General features: G+C 41.0%; 2 protein-coding genes across 5 annotated transcripts; one reads left to right on the plus strand and one right to left on the minus strand.

Moving 5' to 3' along the window:
- Window positions 1-218: 218 nt before the first annotated feature.
- On the minus strand, window positions 219-5844 carry HSDL1 (hydroxysteroid dehydrogenase like 1). 2 transcript variants are annotated; one of them, XM_033069383.1, is made up of 5 exons: window positions 5768-5844; window positions 4555-4787; window positions 3491-3936; window positions 1387-1614; window positions 219-499 (listed from the first exon to the last, which is right to left on the minus strand). In XM_033069383.1, exons 1-5 carry the CDS (start codon window positions 5824-5826, stop codon window positions 398-400), a joined length of 1068 nt encoding a protein of 355 aa, XP_032925274.1. In that variant the 5' UTR covers window positions 5827-5844; the 3' UTR covers window positions 219-397. The 2 variants fall into 2 exon arrangements, with proteins under 2 accessions (XP_032925274.1, XP_032925275.1); XM_033069384.1 differs by lacking the exon at window positions 5768-5844 and adding an exon at window positions 5556-5593.
- DNAAF1 (dynein axonemal assembly factor 1) lies at window positions 5786-17916 on the plus strand. Of its 3 annotated transcripts, none has more exons than XM_033069380.2 (12): window positions 5786-5924; window positions 7618-7738; window positions 8533-8624; window positions 9444-9665; window positions 10385-10551; window positions 10785-10906; window positions 11427-11611; window positions 12082-12339; window positions 12958-13067; window positions 15668-15736; window positions 16843-17191; window positions 17454-17916. In XM_033069380.2, the coding sequence occupies exons 1-12, from the start codon at window positions 5786-5788 to the stop codon at window positions 17549-17551; spliced, it is 1932 nt and encodes a 643-aa protein (XP_032925271.1). In that variant the 3' UTR covers window positions 17552-17916. The 3 variants fall into 3 exon arrangements, with proteins under 3 accessions (XP_032925271.1, XP_032925272.1, XP_032925273.1); XM_033069381.2 differs by having other exon boundaries at window positions 16846-17191; XM_033069382.2 differs by having other exon boundaries at window positions 12082-12312.
- Window positions 17917-18892: the final 976 nt, after the last annotated feature.

Raw genomic sequence — 18892 nt, forward strand, 5'->3', positions numbered from 1 at the left:
TTCATCGCTGTCGTTTTGAATGGCTTGATTTTTCTGGGGTCCCGTTTCGGATGGAGTTGGGGAGTCTCAAATTCTCTCAACTTTACACACGGACATCATGTAGCACTATGGAAGGGACTGTCACTTATTGTTACAAGTAACACTGTACCTGCTCCTGCCCAATTATCTCATTGCGAAAGTGAACAGAGATTAACATCAAAAACATCAGCACTCTGTCATAAAGGAAAGCAGCAGAGGAGTTATTTAATACAAGGATACAGAGAGGATCCAGACTTCTGTTCTAGGTTACGCAGCTTCCTTAACATGGTATGGATAAGTTACAGTAAGTGCTCCAAGGTTCATTAAACATTTTTGCAACACTGAGATCAGAATTGTCTCATGGGACATCGAGCTACTCCTATTTGGCTTTGGCTGCCAAAGCTTCCTTGCGCAGAATTCTGCCCAAATAGAGCGCAAACCACGCCCACATCCATTCCGGCAGGCACTCGCCCAGCGTAAACTGTGGAGAGGCACAGGGAGACAAGAAAACAGAAAAAAAATGAAAGGGACAAATTAAAATATGTTCCATTAAAGTAAACAGTTTCTCAAGTCACTACTAAAGCAAGGCAAAAAGTGCTTGAATATCATCAACCCCTTGGAAGCACACAGATTTCGCTGTTTCGAACGTAGAGCCCACAGCTGAGCAGTTAAGTTCTGCACGTAAATCCTGAATCCTGATTTGATCAAGTTCACAACAGCAATTCTGTCCACTTCCTTTAGTTGCCACATTTTGCCAGAATGCTTCCTGGCTATTTTAGTCCTTTCAGACTAATCCCCAATCTTCATTTCCATCTACTAAACCCAATGCTATAGGAAGCCTCTAGGTAGGATACATGAGATGTGACCAACGTGCATAAAGCATTCTGCCCCAAAAATGAAAACCTTTACAAATGGAGGACCTGCTTCCAGGTAGCTTAGAACAAAAATATAGGGTTTTTTCCTGCTATTATTCCATCCTCCCTACTCACTCTTCCCCAAAGCACAAACAGGCTCAATATATTAGGATTGAAAAAAGCTGTTTCTGTTTACAGAAGATGGTGAAACACTTGCCCAGTCAGCAACACCCCAAGAGAAATGAGATATTCTGCTTTTCAGTAAAAAGTTGTCTCTTTCCCATTTCTACTGCACATTTCAAGGGAGAATTTGATTCACTCTCTGATCTTAAAAATAAGCATGCCCAAGCATAAGTTTCTAAAGCAGAACTAGTGAGAAAATATGACACAATGCCTTAAAGTCTACAATACATATTACACTTTTTCAGAATGAGCAGTTTTCATTCAGACTCCTAAGTAAACAGCTGATTTACTTCTATTGACAAAAATGAAATAGTTTAATGAATTCCATTACCTGTATTGCATGCTTCCAGTAACCAGTAGTCCTTATGGATAACCCAAGAGTAGAAACAGCATGACTTGCATATTCTTCAGCAGTAGGAAAAAGGATAGATCTCTTTGAAATAGTGCTACTGAATGCTGTCATATTTGTAGAAATCACAAATGGCAGTAGACTCTGAATAAAAATTCCTTTGGAGGCATACTCATGATGTAGTGATCTACTGAAATAGTCCAAGTAGCTCTAGAAAGACAAAAGCAGAAAGAGACTTTTTTCCTTTTTTTTTTTTTTTTTTTACAATTAAGTCTCAGGGCAAAGTTTTATTAAAATTACAGAAAAGTTTAAACATATTTTATGCACTGGCTCAATGAATATTAATAAATAGTATAAAAATATGATTTTCTGAAGTATCATCAACATTTCTGTGTGTTGTTATTTGCTATAAACCTGCTATGGTACAGTAACTTGCAGGGCAAAGTGACTGCTTATCACAATCTGACAATTTCTGCTTAAAAATAATACAAAAACATTTATTTCATCTAAAACAAACACCTTATTTGGTCTGGGGACATTGCAAGGACACTCTACAGCCAGCTCTACCTTCTACTGTAAGAAGGAGAAAATAAAGTCCCATTCTTTAATACATTTACAGGCGAATTTTGCATTCAACTGCCTTCTCCAGAAGCCAGGTTGGTTATCTCCTCTTATGCAAAAAGTTAATGTGTAGCTGCATTACCTCCTTTAGCTCATTTTACTTTTACAGAACAAGAAAAACACAAGGCTGGGACTGCTGGAATCAGAAAAATGACCCTGGCTCAGTCTTATCAGGGCACCAACACTGATGCTTTCCCTGCTGAAGCTACTGCTGTGCCACACAGCCAGTTCTCCCTGAGAAAGAGCATTTTAGATTCAGCTTGTGATACCTTTCTGCCCCCAACAGCCTTGCAAAAGGTCTGTTGGGAAAACATCTTGTACAAATGCTCTTACAAATGCTTTAGGAAATACTAAGGCAACCACTTCAAGCATTATTCACTGTTACTGCACAAAGAGGCTTAGGGTGTTACAACAGGTTGTTCTCACTTCTGTGTTCTGAGGCCAGGCTTAAAGCTGGATTGCTGATCTAGGATTTGGATTAATTATCTCAGCTACAGGAAGAAACTTTGGTACATTTGTGTTTCTTCTTTTTCATTCAAGCCTTTTAATTGTTTTAATTCAGAGTGTAGCTCTCCATACACTTGGCATAATAAAAGGGGCAGACACTCTGCTCAGAAACAGTAACTACAAGCCAGTTTCCACACTGAAGGAGGTCTGCAAGGAGTTTTACACCTTGGAGTAGTAAGTTGGTTTTGCTCCAGGCCAAAGGAAATAAAAGCTATGTCAGGGGCAAGGGTACAACAGAGGGCAGCCACGGACAGCTGGGAGCAACAACCACTTGTGTTTACACACTGGATCTAGGTGAGATCCTTCCACAACCCCAGCTGCTTTTGTGGATTCAGCAGCACGTCACCCAGTGTAAATCCACCATCACCATGAGCATTCATCCTCCCAGCATCACCCAGCTGCCCAGGCCTATTCATTACTGGCTGGATCTCTTCAGGAAGAACAATTATGGAGGAGTTCTTTTCACTTGTCCCCAAATATACCACAACACTCCTTGAGATTACATTAAGTGGCTTGATTTGGCCACACTCTGTGTCACAGTGGTGGCTTGAGCATGAGTATAGCCCTTCTTGCTACCAAATACTGGTATGCAAGAGGCTTGAGGTATGTGCACAGTTCAGCTGCAGAAGGGAGAGATGAAATTCTTGACCCTTTCAATGGCACCCAAATTGTCTCTCTGCTTTGTGCATCTGAGAAAGGCAACATTTCTCCTAGAATGACTGTCATGTCACAGTTCACACAAAATTCAAGAGCACTGACTTTGGTTCAAAGCCCAGCACTGGTGAGGATGAAGAGTTTACTGCATAACACATGCATCATTCACCTCCAATATTTAAAAAAAATCCACAGAAAACTTTCAAGTATTTTGACATCCTTGCTGAATGTGTTCAAAAAACACCTCAGAACAACCAACCTATAATGTACTTTCCAGTGCATTTAACACTACACCCCAACTTACTTTAGAGGCTCCATAGACTGTCAACATTGGTGTTGGCTGACAACAGGATGCTGAAGAAAGGTTCACAATTGCCCCTTTCTTCTTCTTTACCATGCCTGGCAGCACAATATGTGTCATCATGGTAGCAGAAGCAATATTTACATGGATCAAGTCCCATAGCATATCCTCACACAGATTAGTAAAACAGTCTGGGTAGGCATGAAATATTCCTACATTATTCACCAAAATCCCAATTTCTCTGTCTTTCAGAGCCTCCTTAATGGCTGGGTAAAGCTCACGCCCCTTGCTGAAATCAGCTACTATGAAATCTGTTTCCACTTTATAGGTTTCAGATATGCTCCTGGATACAGCCTCCAGCTTCTCTTTGTTTCGGCTGACTAAGATGATGTTGACACCATGCTTTGCCAGTTGTTCAGCATAAGCCTTCCCAATACCATCTGTGCTACCTGCAAGAAAAAACATCAGCAGAACACAAGTGAAAAACAGAGCAGCATCAGCCTATTCTAACAGTTCTTTCAATTACAGCTTTATTCTTCTTTCTGAGATCATGTGCCACTAAATATATTGAATTCAAAGACACAACAGTAAAGACAACACTGTCAACCACCTTCTGCAATTCCCCTCATAAAAGTTTCATATTTTCTACGACAACAAGAGAGAGCTCAAAGGAGAACTTTAATGAAAAGCAGGGATGTCAGAGGTACACAAGTCAAACCTTTCTGCAGAACTAGGGCACATATGAACACCCCATAGCAAAAAAAGGACCTTGTCTACATCTCTGTGTACACTTGCAGGTGATCAAGATGTATCTTGCAAATTTGGGCAACAATTGCTGCGATTCTTTCTCAGCAGTCAGCCAACTCACTTAGCTTGCCCATCTCCTGAGGAATTAATTTATAAAGGCAATGAACAACAGGCACTTAGACAGATTTAGCGGCATCCAGAGATAATACATGCCCCAGCCTGTGACATAAAGCTCACCCAGCACCACAAGCCACCAAGTTTCTCAGTACTGGTACAGTATATTACATAAACACAAGCAAACTCACCACTTCATCTCTTACCTGTGACCACAGCCCACTTCCCATACTTCTTGACAAGATCAATCTCCCCCCTCAGCTTTGGGATAACGTGCAGCCTGAGCGCGCTGTAAGTGTCCAGCGCCAGAGACACACACTTTCTGACTGTGTACCAAGCTCCAACAACAGCCAGGGCTTCTAGATAGAAACTGCAGGAGCGACTGATTTCTCTGTACAAGAGGGAGAATCGATCCACTGCAGCCATGGTGATCACAAGCCTGAAAAAAAAAATAAACACAGGCAATTACAGTTGCCTCTTGGGCCATGTAAACTTTTCAGACTATGGATAACCTTTGAGATTCAGCGTTTTACAGTTTTGATGCAGAAAAACCACAAGTCAGTCTGCTAAAATTTGGGTGCCACCTACCATCATCCCCACTGATTCAGGTAGGGTTGAGCTATTAATCAGTTATACTGCAACAACAATGATCAACGATTCTGTAAATGAAACAATTCAAGCAGAAGCTGAACAGGTGAAAACCAATTTTGGAAGATTAAAAAACTACCGAGAAGAGAGGCAAGGATAACCAGCACGAGAAAGCTGAGATACAAAGAAACAACGGGCTCTTTCAAGGACAAAAAGCTACATGAGAGACGAAGCAGGTTCAGAGACAGAACATCAGTCCTCAGCGCTGCCAAAAGCACCGCATCTGCCACTGTCCTTGAACCATGGCAATGCAGTGCAGCCATCAGGCACACCGCGCCTGCTGTGCCTCACACGGCTTTTATTAACAAATAGACTTTTCTAAACAAGCACAAATCCGTCCTCTCCTCGGAGGACCCGAAGTGCCGCCCAGCACCGCCACACCCCGCCCGACCCTCGCCCAGAGCGGGACAGCGAGCTCCGGGCGCGCCCGCTCCGCGCAGCCCCCGCGAGCGCTCCGGAGCCTCGCCCCTCGCCCAGCCCGCCCCTGAAACACCGCCCGGCGCCCTGCCTGCCCCGGGCTGTCCCATCCCCCCCGCGGCCCTGACCCGCCGCGCCTCACCCGCAAAGCCGGGCCGGGCTCCCCGCCCGCCGCGCCGCCCGCACCGCGCGGGGCCGCCGGGAGCGGCCGCGGGGCCTTGTGGGGCTGCGCGCGGCGTCGCCATGGCCACGGCTGAGGCGGCGGCCCGGGCTCGGGCTGCGCTCCGGCCCTTGACTGCCGCCGACTAAAGCCTGTGGATTTTGTCTGACGAAGGCAGAGCGTAAATCCGATACCGGCTCGGGGGGTTTAGAATGCAGGCGGCGCTCGCTGGAGACCCGGGCAGCGGCTGCATGGGGGAGGCCCCGGCGCCTGAGGCGTCAAATGCGGCGCTGTGCGACACCGGGAGCGGAGGTGCCCGCACGGAGCGTGAGGGCAGCGCTGGGAGCACAGGTGAGCCCCTCCGGCTCGCTCGCCAGCACACAAACCTGCTGTTCGTGCTTACATGGGTGCAAACACGAGTGTGTGCTTTCTGCCACCAAAGTCACTGGAAATCCTGACATAACTGAGGCATGCTCGATTGTTATCTTCCTGTGGTCTCACATCCCGACATTTCTTTACTTTCCTGTTGCCGGGTAATCACACAGCTAGCCTGACCTCTAAATCACAGAGTCACAGCATGGCTCAGGTGTGAAGCTCCTTGGTCCGACCTCGCTGCTCGGGCAGAGCCATCCCGGAGCACAGGGCACGGGACCGGGACCAGATGGCTCTGGAATCTCCAGTGAGGGACACTGCACACCTGTCTGTGAGGGACACTCCACACCTGTCACTGAGGGACACTCCACACCTGTCAGTGAGGGACACTCCACACCTATCACTGAGGGACACTCCACACCTATCACTGAGGGACACTCCACACGTGTCACTGAGGGACACTCCACACGTGTCCGTGAGGAACACTCCACACCTGTCTCTGAGGGACACTCCACACCTGTCCGTGAGGAACACTGCACACCTGTCTCTGAGGGACACTCCACACTGTCTCTGAGGAACACTCCACACCTGTCTCTGAGGGACACTCCACACTGTCTGTGAGGGACACTCCACACCTATCAGTGAGGAACACTCCACACGTGTCAGTGAGGGACACTCCACACGTGTCAGTGAGGGACACTCCACACCTGTCAGTGAGGGACACTCCACACTGTCTGTGAGGGACACTCCACACCTGTCACTGAGGGACACTCCACACCTGTCAGGGAGGGACACTGCACACCTATCAGTGAGGGACACTCCACACCTGTCAGTGAGGAACACTCCACACGTGTCAGTGAGGGACACTCCACACTGTCTGTGAGGGACACTCCACACCTGTCAGTGAGGGACACTCCACACGTGTCAGTGAGGGACACTCCACACTGTCTGGGAGAACAGTTCCAGTGCGTGGTCACCTGCACTGTAAAGTTCTTCCTTGTGTTCAGGTGGAAGTTCTGCACATCAGTTTCAACCCATGGCCTCATGTGTTACTAAATGTGTCTGATTATTATGTTTTAATTACAGTCATTTCTAAGTAAGCTGGTACAGTCATCTTGTTTGCACTTTCTCTTTCAATGTATGAACTACAAGGGCAAGTATCTGAAGAGACAAATAATGAAATTGCAATTAGTCAAAGCAGTGTAAAGACACCCTAAAAGGAGTGCAAAAGGGTAAATTCAGAAAAGCTAGACTAACAGTGCTTGGAATGACTCTGATACACCATTGCTGTAGTCTCTTTACAATAAACTCAAATTGATATTAATTAAATGTGATATATATAAAATGTCTAATACCATAAGAATATTGGTGCCAGTACTTTAGTGTCACTGTACATTATAATAATATTAAGAATAATGGGTACTATCTGACTTGCAGATCTAAAAAAACCCATTAAATATGCAGATTTCAACAATTCAATTGCTAGCATTTATTTTATGATGCTGTGTAAAACAAAGTTAAGTTTCATTAAAAATATCAGAAGAAATCTTGGTTAAAACGCTTCTTGAAATTCAAGTGCTCTCTAAAGTAATTGGCAACATGACACATTTTCCCCACCCTTGCTGTTAAATTGCAACTCATTTCCTTATTTATAAATCTGTTAAAACTCAAGAGAAAGAAGTCAACTGTACATCCAGAGCAGATCAACAGAATGGACAAAAATCAGGTATTGATCAGAAGTCTGGAACCAGCTCATCCAGTCAAAGGACAGAAGAAAAGAAAGGCTCTGTAAGGTAATACATTGTTTGTGGATGTGTTGGCATCATCAGGAGTTTTGGTATTCTGTGTATTCATCTCAGTTCTGGAGAACAGTTTTAAGATGAACTTGAGAATAATGGATAAATCAGGTATTAGTGATATTTCCAGCACCTGTACAAATGTTTGGGTTTTATGGCCACAGTAGCAAACTTCAATGGATCTGGAGAAAATTGTGCAAACTCCTGTGGAAGTCATGTGCCAGGAACTATTTCTGTGTCAGTTCAGACAAAGCATTCTGTTACTTCCCAGTGGCATTCCCAGCCAACCAACAGCTGTATATCAAAAAATTTTTGAGTGCTGTTTTTGAGTCAGCATTTCAATAAAATGTTGGGTTGATTACTATTGATTTTTCTAGTCTGAGAAAAAGTTCTGCATTTTGGCTCTGCCACCAGAGGTCCAAAGCAATGAGAAACAGGGGAAAGTATTGGAGAGGAAGCTAACATTGGAACCAGAAGCTAATATAAAATCATACTGCCCTGTTCCAAGAAGATGGACTCTCTAATTCCCTGCCTGTTTTCCTATGAACCCTCTACTTTTTAGCAGAAGGGCCTGGTAACTCACTTCAAAGGTAGAAATTAAAAGCCACACTAAAAAACCCAGCACTTGTAAATTTTTTTATTTGGAGTATAATTTTGAAAGCTGTAGCTATTTCTCTTGCATTAAAAAATTGTCAATTGTATTGCAATGCAATCTATAAGGAAACCAAAGATCTCAGAATGTGCACTGAAATACATTTTTTATTTTGCTTCTGCTTCCTGCACTATTCTAGAATGACAAAAAAGATTCTGCTAGACATCTGTAAACAGCAGAAATTATACTGGACCCCATACTTAAATGATACACTGTACTTGCATTATAAAGGTAAGATGTGGACATGACTGCCTAGCTTGATCAATCTAAGTAGCATTTTAGCAGAGAATGTACTTTATGGCTCACTGAAGTAAGGTATCTAGTCAGTCTTCTAAATTGGAAACACATTTTATGTAATACTGGATTTGGGAAACAAAATGAGTCAATATGAAGGTAGAAAATTAAACTCTACATCTAACTTGCTTTGTGGAGCCATCCAAAGGATCAATAGGAATCAAGGGACATATTTTTGGTCTCTTTTACTGAAACAGGAGCCTCTGAGAAAAGTCTTAAAATACCTGGGTTGCACTCAGAGGTAAATATATGTATTTTTCCTTGAATTGTTTGTATAAAGAGCCTTTTCCAGCTTTTGGAACTTTTTTACTGCCAAATTAAAATGGTCAAGAGGGAAATAAGTAGTAAAGACTTGCTGCACATTTGCAAACACTATTGTAAGAAAAGAATGTGTTAGAATGAACATTTCTCATCCTCTGGTGATCTCTGAGCAAGCTTTGCATCATGCAGTTACCTGGTCCAAGTAAGAATTCTTCCAAATAAATAGGATATCCTATCTTCTACATTCAGCCTTGGGTTTGCTATGTGTTATTTAGCATCTAAAGGGCTGCTGAGATACAAACCAGAATAGGCACCAACTTGGTTTTGCCTTTATGGGCAAACAGTAGCACGAATTCAGTGGAAATACTGCAGTAACTTCAGTACCAGTGTTCCCTCGGGCTGTTTCAGCAGATCTGGTTTAACGGAATTGTCTTGTCCAAAGAGCAATTTTCAGCCAATGCCTTTTCATTTTAAAACATCTTTTTTTCTCTGCAGGATTTGACCGACTGGAGAATCTTGAAGAATATACTGGACTGAAATGTTTGTGGCTGCAATGTAATGGCTTAAGAAAAATTGAGAATTTGGAGGCTCAGACAGAATTGCGTTGCCTGTATTTGCAACTCAATTTAATTGAGAAAATTGAAAACCTTGAACCCTTACAAAAGCTGGATTCCCTCAATATCAGTAACAACTACATCAGGACCATTGAGAATCTCTGTAAGAACTGTTGCTGCAACAGGTTTTAGCCTCTGACAAGCCCATATTTCCTAAGATCTGACTAAGCTTTTGTTAGTGGCACTAGTTTCAAGGGATTTTTTTATTTGTGTTAGAATTTGGCACAATATCCATACCAGAGCCCACAGGGCTTCTGTGGAGGATTAAAACCCATGTTGAGAAACAGAAAATACATAGAAACTCCTTTCACATGGATAACTAGGATAATTAGGTAGTTTTTCCTCATTTCTTAATACCATCTCAGTACTTATCTGTGTTGCAGACAGGCTGACAATCCAGTTTTCACCATTTACTTTAAGATGTGCTTTGGCAGTTGCAGACACAATTACCAAATCTTTTATATCAATTAAAGATTGATTCTGTCTTCAGCAGAAAACAAAAAGCTATTTCTGTACATTACTACTTGCATACATTCGAGAATTTTGAAACACAAGCTCTTGCTTTTGTGTAACTGAATATTTTGAAATGTGAATTAAAAATAACCACCTTCCTAAAACCAAGCACCCATTTTTCACTGGGGTGAAAAAAGCAGCTTTGGAGGCCTAGCCAAAAAGCATATACAGCAGAATTACTGATTTAGAAAACAGCTCCAAATTCAGTATAAACTATTAGTTTGACAATGCAGTTTTTTACTTGCTCAAAAAACTCTCTGAAGCAACAACTCTTACCTTTCCTTTCATTGCACTGTTCTTGTCTGGCAGCTTGTCTGAAAGTCCTGCAGACTCTGCAGATCTCTCACAATAAGTTACGAACAGTGGAAGACATCCAGCACTTGCAGGAATGCCCAAGTATTTCTGTTCTTGATCTCTCCCACAACAATCTAAGTGATCCAAGTATTGTAGCTATTCTGGAGACCATGCCCAATCTGGTAAGCCCAAAATAGCTGAAGGTTTGTGTCGTGTGTGGCTTTGTTGGGTAGCTGAGTGCACAGTAGGTATCAGTCTAAAAGAAACATTATTAAACATTATTTTGTTTCTGGTCGATCACCTGTAACACCTCGGATGTTTTATTCATTCTTGCTTTTGAAATGACAGGGGAAGTGCATATCCAGGCTGGGTTTTTGCTACTCAAGCTGAAAAACTGTTTCCCTTGTTTCAATAGCATGTGCTGAATTTGATGGGAAATGAGGTGATAAGGAAAATTGCCAATTATAGAAAAACACTCACTGTTCGACTAAAACAGCTGACATATCTGGATGACAGACCAGTTTTCCCAAAGGACAGGTAAGAAACACAGCCATCTTCTTTACAAAGAAGTAAGAATCAAGTGCTAACAATGACTCACCCGTTTTTTGTCAATGCTGTCATGGAAGGAAGATTGACCAGTATAATTTATTGAAGGTGAATGACTTTGAGGAGAAGAGATTTGTATTACACACTTGTACATCTAACCTAGAAAAAAGCAATGTATTTTTTCACAAAGTAATTCTTGAACAGAATTGTCTTGTGCCAAGTCTGTAGACCAGAGGCAAATCCTGATTTCAGCAATAACTGAGCAGGTATCTGGAACAGCTGAGCCAAGATCAGATCAATCTCTGGTGGTGTAACCACCAACCAGCATTTAGATATCTCTGTTTCTTTTGTGAGATAAATGAACATCCCTGTTGCATAAGGGATTGTCACTGCTATCTGCTTTTTTATCTTGCAGCTATTTTGTGCTGTTGAAAGCTATTTTAAATTTCTCTCTCATTGCAGAGGTGGGCTTTTATAGCTGTATTACAGTGAGCTTTTGTGTTTTCATTAGAGCCTGTGCAGAAGCCTGGGCTGTTGGAGGGCTTGAAGCTGAGAAAGCAGAAAGGGAAAAATGGGAAACCAGAGAGAGAAAAAAAATCCAAGATAGTATTGATGCATTAGCAGCAATTAGGCAAAGAGCAGAGGAAAAGAGGAGACAAAAGTGCATGGAAGGAGATGCATCAGATACCCAAGAAGGTTTGTGTTTACTGTTTTGGAAGATGTCTGTTACCACTTCAGTTTGAATGTGCAGAGGAGTCTTTATCTGATACATTATGGATTGACCAACAAGTAAAACTTTCTTCAAGCAAGTGGATTGCACAAAGGAGAGTGTGGCAAGCACTTGTTGCTGATGCATCAAAATCCTCAAGGATGTATTTAAATATGTAGTCACTTGGGAGCCTTTTCAAAGTATTGGAAATACCAGACATGTATTATTTAAGCATTTTCTCTAGATGATTTTTTTTTCTGGAGAACTTGTGTTTGCTGGGGAGTTGAGATGGGAAAAAAGCATTGCTGCAGTCTTGGAAGGACTACTCATCCATGACTAGCTGCTCAAAGTAGGAGCTTTTGATGCATATTCTAGCCCATTGTAGTGGGGTTTGGATATTTAAAATGAGCAGTGGTAGATTAGCTCAGCAATTTTAATGAAATTATTTCATCTGTAGGAACATCTGCAAACTCAAAAGATGGTGATGGAAATTCTAACACATCAGGAACCTCAAATAGATCAGAAGAAGAAGCTCAAGAAAAGACTGAGAAGTTTGAAAATGAGGGTTTTGATGTTTGTAATGAAGTTACAATACTTCCATCAAATAGAATAGATAACAGAGATTTGACATCTGGAAATGTGCCTGGTGAAGTTCAAGAGGATGCACAGGAACCAGACTCTTACAAAGGTGCACATTTCAACAAGGAGACAGATGGTAATGTACACAGTGAAGAGCCAAGCCAAACTGAGCATGCAGAGATGATGAACCAACCTCTGTCTTAGTGGAGCACTGCCTCTGCTGTGGCTCAAGCCAGCTAACTCATACATAAAAATATTACATTACATCACATCACACACAGTGATTAGGTGAAATCAAGCAATACTGGGTAAAATATTCTTTAAATACAACAAATAGTAAATTCCTGAAGGCTTAACCTGCAACTTCTGCAACTTAAAGGCAGAACTTGACTTCTCAAACATGCCAGGTTTAGTGAAAGGCCAGGAGAGTTTACAGACTTCCTTGCTCCCACATAAACTGGGCAGTCTGTCTGCCAACAGAAGCTGCTCATCACTCTAGAGATGGTTTTGTACTGTCACACATAAAGAAATGCTTTTATGGATTTGTGGAACACATTATTGCAAAATGTAAATATTAATTTATACAGTAGAAGAGAAACCCAGAATATAATAGAAAAATAAAGCATTGGATTGAGCTGTGAATTCTGCAGTGGTAGTGACTCCCCAGCAGTCTGGTTCTGCAGTGCTTGCTGTTTTAATGTAGACATTTTTTGTTCAGTTAGTTCTCTGCAACTGACTATTGATTATTCTCTAGATCTACCAGGACAGGAGGCAGCTGCTGACAAGACCATGCTTCCTGAGAGGGAGGAATATGCTGAAATTGAACAGTTCAAACTGGAGACGCTGGAGACACTTTCTCTTGAGGTATGTATTGGATTCAGACTTTGAAAAGTTCACAAGTGTGTATTGTCTTCTCCAAGTTAATTCTTGTAACATAATAAAAGTATATGGGTATGTTTTAAGAAAGGTCTACTCTAAGGAAAAATAAAAAGAAAGAAAAAGAACCCCAAAAAGTAGAGTTGCAGGGGTGTTCTCTCCAGTGGAGCATTTATGAGAAAATGCTTCCAAAGTTTATTTTGTCCTTGCATTTTTTATCCTAGAAATCCTTTTGTGCTGTAATTGATCTGAAGTTGACCTTGTATCTTTATAATTTCTCTGGAGAAGCTAATGAGGGCTCTCATTTAAAAATACAAATCACAGTGAAAAGAATCCAGTAGACACATTTGTCCTTTTAGTCAAAACTCAAGTGTGCAGTTGGAAATGTGAACTATTGCAGAAAAACCATAGGGAAGAAATAGCACCCCCATCATTGTAAATGTTACCCAGCAGTGTTAGATGCTATAAATTAATTCTCAAAACAGAACTCTGATGTCTGTTTCCAAGAAGAGGTATAATAAGTGATTGACATTTGTAGTATATCTGTATCTATATCTATTATCTAAAATGTCTGATGCAACATTTAAACATGTTTACCACATTTAACCATGAGGAGGACAGGTACCACTGAAAGATACAACCTCACTTCAAAGGAGAATTGTTCAATATGTCCTAATTAGGACACTGCTGATTAACTGGCAGTGTCAGACTGTGATATAATCAGCAATAGAACTTCTGAGCTTATGATTTCCCAGAGCACTTAATCCACTCTGTGAGACCCTATACTGCCATTGTTAACTACTGGCAGAAAAGCCTCATATCTTTGCCATGCTCTTAATTTCCCAGGCAAAAATTCCATGTTGTTATTGAAGGGCTCAGCCCACTGCTGCTACCTTTAGCTGTTTCTAATCATAGGTTTGAAAAATGTAGTGGAGACAATGAGCAGCAATTAAAGTATGCACAATATTATTCTTAAAAGTAGATCTTGCAGTGTCTGAAGTGAAGGTTTTTAATATGTAGTGGCACTGCAGGTACCCACAATGTGAAGATCTCCTTGATTCAATGTTTGGTTTTCCCTTGATGCTCTATGGCATCATCCTGTGCACAAACTTCAAGGCAGTATAAAAGTAACTCTTAAGCACACAGTTGTGGAGTTTTAAAGACATAAAAAGTGGGACTATTTTAATTCTACAGAAGGAAAACCAAACCCAAATCACACACTAATGCACATTTCAGTGTTCTATGCTACTTGTTCTCCAACGACCTTTAGTCATAGAAAGAGCCTCTCCCAACAGCCTCCAGTACTTACCCTATTGCAGATATTCCAAAGAATCTTAGTGCTGACATAGCAGGGAATGGCTGGCAAGATGCTGATGGTGAGAGGCTCTGGAGCTGCACCACTGTCTTTATTCATATCCTGAGTCTCCAGATGATCTCAGGAGGAATATAAGGGAGGAGAGTGGAGTAGGATTTGCAATGGGTGGTTATGACATCTCTGTGTCAAGCAGAAACAAGTTCCTGTTGCTGCACATGCCTTGGCAGTGTGTGAACCACATTGCCATGTACCAAAACTAGGTTAACATAGTTGATCTACAAATGCACCATGATGACTGAAACAAGAATAACAGCTATCTCATCTCCCTATTGACATCCAACTCCACATTAGTCTCAGATCTTAATTTGGACATTTTTAATGCAATTTTTATAAAACTTTGTGACTTCAGGACATGCTGCACTAGCTGCAGCCAGGAAGGAGAAATTTCTTTTCTTGATTTTAATTGTGTAATAATCTTCACACACAAGACAGTACAGATATTCCTGATGCTACCATGCCAAGCAGTCTGCTACAAAGTCATTAATATCTAAAAACAAAAGGAGATGCTTATCCCAGTATTGATCTACAGTAAAAAGAATGGCAAAAAGGTATTAGTTTTTACCTGTGGTTTTTGCATCCCCACCTTCTCCCCATCTTTGCTTTCATGTCAGCAAATGATAGCTGTCTGAGATATTTTCTAGTGGAAAACAGAAATTATGAGATCTGTCTGAGGAAAAACAGTTCTCAGCAAGTTTGCAGTTCTGTGTCTTAATTATGAGGCATTCACAGTAAAACATTGGTTTATTAGGTGTATTTAGGTTAACTGTTTACTTGATATGCAGTTTCAGGAAGACTGCAGGTCTGGATTTGGCTCTTACCCATACAGATGGGTTGCAGTTGGGATTAAGTCTATTGAATAGACAGGAAACAGCTAAGAGAATAAACCATGTTTGCTTTTAAAATCCTGGTAATGCCTTACTCTTTATCCTGTTTTCCTTCATAATCACTCAGCACAGTAGAAAACAGCATTCAGTCTGACATTAGGGCTGTTGCTTTCCCTTTGCTGTTTCTGGAGACAGATGAATTTTCCCTTTCCCACACGTGCTTAACAGCAAACTGTGCCTGTGAGAGGATGGCAGTGGGGTCCTGCTGGCTGTGGCCTCACACCCACATGAGCACTGCTTTGAAGAAGTTGTCCAATGAGCCAGAGATGTCATTTTTCATGGGTTACAGTAGCTCTTCCCACTGGTTATTGATCTGTGATTATTTTCAGGAACTGCCTGATTTAGAAGATGTAGTTGTAAGTGAGTTTCCCCCAGAAGAGGAAATCTTTTTTCAAAAGGTAACATTTTAATTAATTCCAGTAATTTCATTAATTTCCAGTAATGAAACTTCCTTAAACACATTTACAAAGGTTTTGCAAAATGAGGATAATCTAAGTTGTGAAATGCTGGGAGATGCAATCACTTATGCATTTATAATCTAAAATGGATGGTTTCAGCAGTTCATATCTACATGTAAATCTTCCTTTGTTTAAATCTGACTTTTTTATATTCTTGTGTAGCAAAAATAGAATAAAAACTTATGATCAGTAATGCAAGTTACAGAAGTTTAATTTCTTAATAGGATAGAGTTATACTGAAGATTAGTCTTAAAATATACTGTACCAGTATTAATATGGTGCAAATTGCCTGCTGCTGAATAAAATCTGACTTTCCAACTGAAATCACAGAGAATTTGAAACTCCTCTCTACTGCAGGCCAGTCCCTTGTCCACCTTAGAGTTTTGCTTTGCTCAAACTAATCTTCTAGGCACAAGCCTGTAAGAAGAAATAGAAGAGAAAAAAAAAAGACAACAAAATTTAAAAGCACAGTTTTGATTTTCATGCTGATCATACTGGCCTTGCTGGAGACAGAGGCTGGCTGTACATGCTCTTACAAGTCTTTCCAAGATAATGCCAACTGTTCCTACAGTCAGCATAAGGCATGGAATTGATTTGCCCTTTGGATCACAGACTCGTAACAGGGTTGCAAAATGTCTTGGCCAACAAAGTCTCCAATTAAAAGAAGGTAAGGAAAGAGGATTAGGGAAGGAGGATGTGTTAGCAGCTGTCCTGCTCCAAAGGCTGCTCAGTTCTCAACTGAAGACAGATGAAGATGTTAGTCAGGTTCCTCTTCTGTTTGGAGTGAAATATTAGAACTGCTCTTTTTATGAACTGTTGATTGGTTTATGGTCAGATCATTGGTGATGCTTGAGAAATTGCTGCCCTAAGATTCATTCCCAAAGCAGCAGAGCTATGGGTGAAGCACACATTTCATATATTCCATGTAGTTTATGAGAACAGCACATTAAAGCTGGCAATTGTTACATGGATCAAAGAGATAATTCCCCATCCTCTGGCTTTTTATATCTAAGAATAATTTTTCAATTACATTTTTACCTTTACAGCAGGACTATCACCCAAAGATTGAAATAATTTCTGAAGTGACAAATGACAGCAATTCTGCATTAGAAGAAAAGAATAAAAGCATGCTTGAGAGTTCAGTAGAAGTTCCAACAGCAATTTTTTCAAATGTATGTCAGAACCATAAAAAGCATGAAAAGGAAGGCTTAGGACCCCTTCTCAAAAGCTTCTTTACAGAGCCTGGTAATTCAGAAAGACACCTGGAGATCAAAGATAAAGAGGTAGCCCCTTTGAAGCCCTTGATACAAGAGGTAATCACTGAGCCCAAGGATCATCTGCTGTTGTCACCAGACTGTCGTCAGCCAGATGAGCCAAGGTCCTGGGCAGAGGATGGTAAGATTCCAGTGACATTAATGACAGACACACTGAGGATCTGCTCAGCTCCTGTTGAAGGTTGTTAGTAATAATAACCTCTTCCTTTTATTTGTGTGGGAATCATAATAAATTAGGAATTAAAATGTTTTCTTTTTCTAAAGAGGATTTCTTACTGTGTTTAATTTAAATGGTTTTTAAAAATTGGGCTCTGTATTTCTTTTTTCAGTATTAAAGACCATGAGTGAGTTTCATTTGTCCTTTGCCCTTGTGCTTTTAACAGGAAATGGCAGTGATGGAGAAGCACAGGGCCTGGCTGAGGGGGAAGGATGTCTTCATAAAGCACAAGGTGACAAGGATGGTGAGAGTAGATTGGATTAATCACTTTGAAAAAAACAAAGATCTGGAGCACAGTGTCTGACTGACTGCATGGAAATATTCCCAAAATACAGAGGCCAGCACTGGGACCATTTGTGAAAACTGACACAACACTGTGATACCACAGCTCACTGCCCTGGGCTCCAAGCTCCTCAGGGCAGCTGCCTGTTTACTACTTTGAAAATTACTGTTTGGAGGTTAAATTCCAGTCTTTATTTGTGTTATTTGTGCCTTTTTCCTTCTCAAAATGCCTTAGTTACATGTTTATATATCAGAGTTTCATTACAGATGTAGTTTCAAGTACAATTTAGTGTGTCTGTCTAAACAGAATTTTATTTGACTAAATAAAAATTCTATTTGTAAGCACATATATTTTCACTTGTTGTTTTATATTTTAAGTTTGTACCTGTGTACATCACAGCAGATGGACTCCAATGGCAAATAGGGATTGCTTCTTGATGGGATATTTTACTGATCTAATATTCCTTGACATTATGATTGTTTATGCCTAAAAGATGCAGAAATAGCATCCATGCAGAGAAAATCTGTTTTCACCTTTTAGGGCATCTGTAATGAAACATACACTTAAATCTGCTGCTTTTACTGTTTTTCATTGAGATGTGTGTCAGGATCTGCATTTTGAGTATAGCCAAGTTTAGGTGAATGTCTTTTTTCATATTTCTATACATCTCTAATAATTTGTAATAAATAGAATTGAACAGTTCTTGTAGGTGTGAAAATTTAAAGAAATAAAGTATTTCTGTGGGCTTGTTGAAAAGATGTATTTCCTATCACCTAGGCTTAGGTGCCATCTGGTGGCAAGAGAACCAGACCTCACAGTAACACAAAATAACTGTGAAAGCCCTCAGAGAGGACAACACAATTGCTTTACATTTCATCCATTTTCCACCTTGCACGAGTTAAAATATGCTGGCAAAAGCCTTGGCCTCCAGGACAGGGTGGGGGTAAGCCAAGGGCCTGTGGAGCACAGGGTTATCTGAAAGCACCAGTGCTGGAATCTGCTCTTCAGAAAACTGCAAATGCATCAGAAAGCACCAACCTGTGTGAGCTCCATCCTAAAAGAGTAGCTGCCTCCTTTTCTGACAGAAAGCTGGATAAGGACTATTTTGAGGACTTTGGGTTTTGCATTTTCCATGCTGTGTTTTGGTGCCTGTCCTGGTATCCACTTACTACACTAAAAACAAGTAAGCAGAAAGGATCACATTATGTTTGCAAACAGAAGATTTAAAAAATAATTCCAAGAGTGAAGTTTGAGTTCTTTTATCACTAAAAGCAAGAAAAATAGGACAAATGGGGGGAAGAAAAAGCAGCAAATAGTTTCAA

Source organism: Catharus ustulatus, chromosome 11 (genome assembly GCF_009819885.2).
Source record: "Catharus ustulatus isolate bCatUst1 chromosome 11, bCatUst1.pri.v2, whole genome shotgun sequence".
NCBI classification, from domain to species: Eukaryota; Metazoa; Chordata; class Aves; order Passeriformes; family Turdidae; genus Catharus; species Catharus ustulatus.

Coding starts and splice junctions, on each gene's coding strand:
- DNAAF1 (XM_033069380.2), top strand. CDS start 5,786: ATGCAGGCGGCGCTCGCTGGAGACCCGGGCAGCGGCTGCATGGGGGAG. Junction 11,612..12,081: donor TGCATCAGATACCCAAGAAG/GTTTGTGTTTAC, acceptor TTTCATCTGTAG/GAACATCTGCAAACTCAAAA. Junction 13,068..15,667: donor TGGAGACACTTTCTCTTGAG/GTATGTATTGGA, acceptor GATTATTTTCAG/GAACTGCCTGATTTAGAAGA.
- HSDL1 (XM_033069383.1), bottom strand. CDS start 5,826: ATGCAGCCGCTGCCCGGGTCTCCAGCGAGCGCCGCCTGCATTCTAAAC. Junction 4,788..5,767: donor ATTCTAAACCCCCCGAGCCG/GTATCGGATTTA, acceptor TTTTTTTTTCAG/GCTTGTGATCACCATGGCTG. Junction 1,615..3,490: donor CAGTCTATGGAGCCTCTAAA/GTAAGTTGGGGT, acceptor TTGTCTTTCTAG/AGCTACTTGGACTATTTCAG.